Source organism: Varanus komodoensis, unplaced genomic scaffold, assembly GCF_004798865.1.
Source record: "Varanus komodoensis strain SLA01 unplaced genomic scaffold, ASM479886v1 scaffold4, whole genome shotgun sequence".
In the NCBI taxonomy this organism is placed as follows: Eukaryota; Metazoa; Chordata; class Lepidosauria; order Squamata; family Varanidae; genus Varanus; species Varanus komodoensis.
In genome coordinates, this window is record NW_025335941.1 from 50,477,163 (window position 1) to 50,481,236 (window position 4,074).

General features: G+C 45.6%; 1 protein-coding gene across 1 annotated transcript in view; it reads left to right on the forward strand.

Moving 5' to 3' along the window:
* The window catches only part of SLC35F2 (solute carrier family 35 member F2), a 32,993-nt gene extending 29,372 nt beyond the window's left edge, over positions 1–3,621 (forward strand). Inside the window, exon 8 of the mRNA XM_044441811.1 lies at positions 2,797–3,621. Coding sequence (XP_044297746.1) covers positions 2,797–3,045 — 249 coding nt within the window. The 3' untranslated portion in view covers positions 3,046–3,621. The remainder of the gene's footprint in view (positions 1–2,796) is intronic.
* The last annotated feature ends 453 nt before the right edge of the window (positions 3,622–4,074 follow it).

Genomic DNA, 4,074 nt, shown 5'->3' on the forward strand with positions numbered 1-4,074 from the left:
GCCATCGGGATGGCAGGAATCATATCAATTTTCTGGAACTCCTTGCCATTTTCAAAGCACTGCAAGCTTTCAAGGATCTGCTCCTTCATCAGATCGTTCAAGTAACCTCCAACAACGTGGCGACGGTCTTTTATTTAAAAAAACAAGGAGGAACCCGATCCCGGAAGCTAGCCCGTCTCGCCATGCAGATTTGGGACTGGTGTATACCAAGGGGTATCACTATTCTAGCAGTTCACCTTGTGGGCACCGACAGCACGGAAGCCGATCTCCTGAGCAGACACAAGTCAGGCTCCCACGAATGGGAATTAGACTGTCGGGTTCGAAACATGTTATTTCACCGATGGGGTCGACCAGACATCGACCTGTTTGCCACTCAAGGGAACAGAGTGTGCAGGACCTATTGCTCCAGAGCGGGAGTGGGTCAGGACTCCCTGGGCGACGCTTTCATGATTCCATGGACAGGTGTGATTTTTTATGCTTTCCCTCCGATTTTTTATGCTTTTTTTATGCTAACCCACTTATCATGAGAGTGCTTGCAAAGATCATTCATGAAGGAGCTACAGGAATACTAATCACTCCATGGTGGCCATGACAACCGTGGTTCCCAACTCTCCTTCAAGTTTCCAGGGAGGATTTTCTTCACTTCCCTCTTCTCCCTTATCTAGTCACCCAGAAGGAAGGCACAGTTTGTCACCCAGAGTTGCTATCGTTGAAACTGACTGCATGGCGGATACGGTGACCCGGGGTGATACATCGGTATCGACACTGCCTACCATCTTGACCATGCATACCCAGCAGAGCCTGCACCCAGATCTGCAGTATATTCTTGAATCTGCACTACGACCATCTACCAGGAAGTCGTACACAGCAAAATGGAAAAGATTTTCTAACTTCGCCAATTTACACTCTTTTCCAGCCTCCTCAGCCTCCGTTTCACAGATACTTCAGTTCCTTTTTGAACTACATCAGTCTGGACTCAAACCTTCATCTATAAAGGTTTATACAGCAGCGCTCTCCCACTACAGAGGAGCTATACATGGTTTTTCCCTTTTTACTCAACCTCTAATAAAAAGATTTTTGAGAGGCTTAAGTAATCTGAATCCCACTGTAAAACCCCTAATGCCTACATGGAGTCTCTTGGTGGTTTTACAAGCATTAACTCGATCACCGTTCGAGCCCATGGCGACAATTGATTTACGCCTCGTTTCTTGGAAGACAGCCTTCCTCGTGGCAGTGACTTCAGCACGTAGATCCTCTGAACTATGCGCTCTTCGAGTGGATCCCCCTTTTCTAAATTTTCATAAGGAAAAGGTGGTTCTTCGTATGGATCCGTCTTTCCTTCCGAAAGTTGCTACCTCTTTCCATATGCAACAGGAAATTGTGTTACTGGCGTTTTTTCCAGTCCCTTCGAATCCGATAGAAAGATCTCTACATATGCTGGACGTCCGTCGCTGCTTAGCCTTTTATAGATCCAGGACTGAATCCTTTCGACATTCAAATAGACTCTTTGTGAAATATTCAGAGCACGACAAAGGTTGTCCAGTTACCTCTCAGTGCCTTTCAAAATGGATAGTTAATACAATTGTCCTAGCTTATCAGCTAGCCAAGATGGACTTACCATCTACTCCAAAAGGTCACTCCACAAGAGCTGTCGCTGCCTCTTCAGCCTTTGCATCAGGAGTTCCGATAGAGGATGTGTGCAAGGCAGCCATTTGGGCTACCCCGTGTACCTTTGCCAAACACTATAGGCTAGATGTCCATGCCAGACAGGATTGCTCTTTTGGCAGAGCTGTACTTTCATCTGTCCTTCGATGATGACACCTCCCTCCTCCAGTTGGGGTAAGCTTGTTATTCTACTCATATGTGTGATGCACAGAGGCCACGACGAAGAAAAGCAGGTTGCTTACCTGTAACTGATGTTCTTCGAGTGGCCATCTGTGCAGTCACACAACCCACCCTCCGACCCCTCTTGGTGTCATGGGTGGTTCGATTATTTTTACTTAGATATTATAATCTCTCCTATGTGTCGTACCGCTACTTCTTTAAACTTCTTGTACTAATGTGCAATGTCATAGGGAACCAAACGTCGGTCTTTCAAAGACTGGAAAATGGCGGTCACTCTGCTCCTTATATACTGCTAGGGGGGAGGGGGAGCAGAGTCCCCGCCGAAAAGGAAACCGTTAGCTATCAATCTTCCGGCCAAAGGCACTGCACAGGCGCAGAACCCATATGTGTGACTGCACAGCTGGCCACTCGAAGAACATCAGTTACAGGTAAGCAACCTGCTTTTCCCTCTATCCCCACCCGCAAAGCCTACTTGGGTAGCCCAGACTGCACCAGCCAGTCCCCCGCCAATGCAAATAGCCAGGCTAAGCTAGAGAGCATCTGCTGAGAATTAGCAGCTCTTGCAAATGGAATCCGAATGTGAGAAAGTCAGAGTTGTGCTTGAGGCAGCCGGGGCCACCACAGACACCCAGACCTTTCAGGGAAGAAGTTTGGAGTCCAAGGTCAAGTTTAGAAAAATAGGGGAACAAAGATGGCTATTGTGTGTGGGGAAGGGGTTGGGGCTTGCCATTTCGCCCTGCTCTTCTGCCCTCTCAGGTCTTCAGCTACTTCATGAATAGCTAAAATAAAGGTTGCAACGCAGGGACAATGTTGGATGTCACAGCACTGCCTTCCCTGCACTTTTTTTAATTCTAAGAAAGGCTCAAATGGAATCTGTGAGGCTGAAGCCAGATTTGCTTCAGGAGAGACTGTTCTAACCCATCGCTTTTGTCCCCCTTCCTTTCATTTCAGTTTTCGGTGCTCTATCTCCTGTCCTTTGTGGTTATCATGGTGGGCTTCATTCTGTACTGTTCCACACCAACCCGCACTGCAGAGCCTGGCTCCACCAATCTGCCACTGGCAGCCAGTACAGGGTTTGACAACTTTGCCTTAAAGATCGAGGAGAACCACGTAGATGCGGCTATCATCTCATCCACACAACACAACAAAGATGAAAGTCAGACAGAGGAGACACTAGCAACAAAGCTAACTGTACTGTGAAAGGTGGAGACTTTCAGCTAACAGATTTACCTTGGAAATGTCAATACACAAGAGATAATGAACATTATGCTGTGTTGGGATGGACACACTGGAGCTATGCATGTGGTGAAATCTGCACTCATGCCAATGTCTGGAATCTGCTGCAAGATAATGAGGGCTAGATCCTTAGCTGAGTCGTCCGTATTAAGTCATGTTCACTGAAGACTCGTCCTTATTGCTGACAGGAGAATAACAATTAGAGACTACTAGGGGAAGGACTATGTACTCTGCAGAAAGAAAAATCTACACTAAAACCACATTAATAAATCAAAAGCTTATTTTGAGTAATATCTTCTGTTCCAAGGTTTATACTTTGAAGGACTGTGGAATTGTTTTGGGCAAGGAATGTTTTAGTGGAAAGATGGAGAGAGGAAATGGGGAGGAAAGGAGATTAGGGGACTGCTATGCTCAGAGACCCTGGGAACTTCAAGGAAGAGAGGGAAACACATCCGGGAAGCAGTCTAAATCTGCCCACCTCTGACCATGAGGACTAGAAACATTTTATTTTGAAAAGCGCACAATTATATGCTCTTACTCAGTGAACATGCATAGACTATATAATTTTAGCAATAATTGAACTGCAACTTCACCTTTGGAGGCTGGTATAATTTATACCCAGTGGTATTAGCCAGCAATGCTGATAGAACGATCTGTGAGCCATTTTGTGACCCTCGCTAAATGAAAGGATGAACTGAGTTCCCAGCCCATTCCAAGCTGGTATTTCTAACTCCCTTAAAGTCTTGCTGGTTTTTTATTTCAGATATATATTACACTGTGCTCTTTCAGGTGTTGGTAGGCTCAACAAGAAAAGTATGAATGTAATTGTTGTATTCTTAATTTGTCAAGATGCCCAGATTTGTCACATGTGCAGACCTATTAATTGAAATTTGTCACAGGAGAGCACCCTTCTGCAACTATAAGACAGCTGTAAGTTTAGGACCATTTCTTCGCAATCTGTGGTAGCAACGTGTGTAATTAAAGCAAATTAAC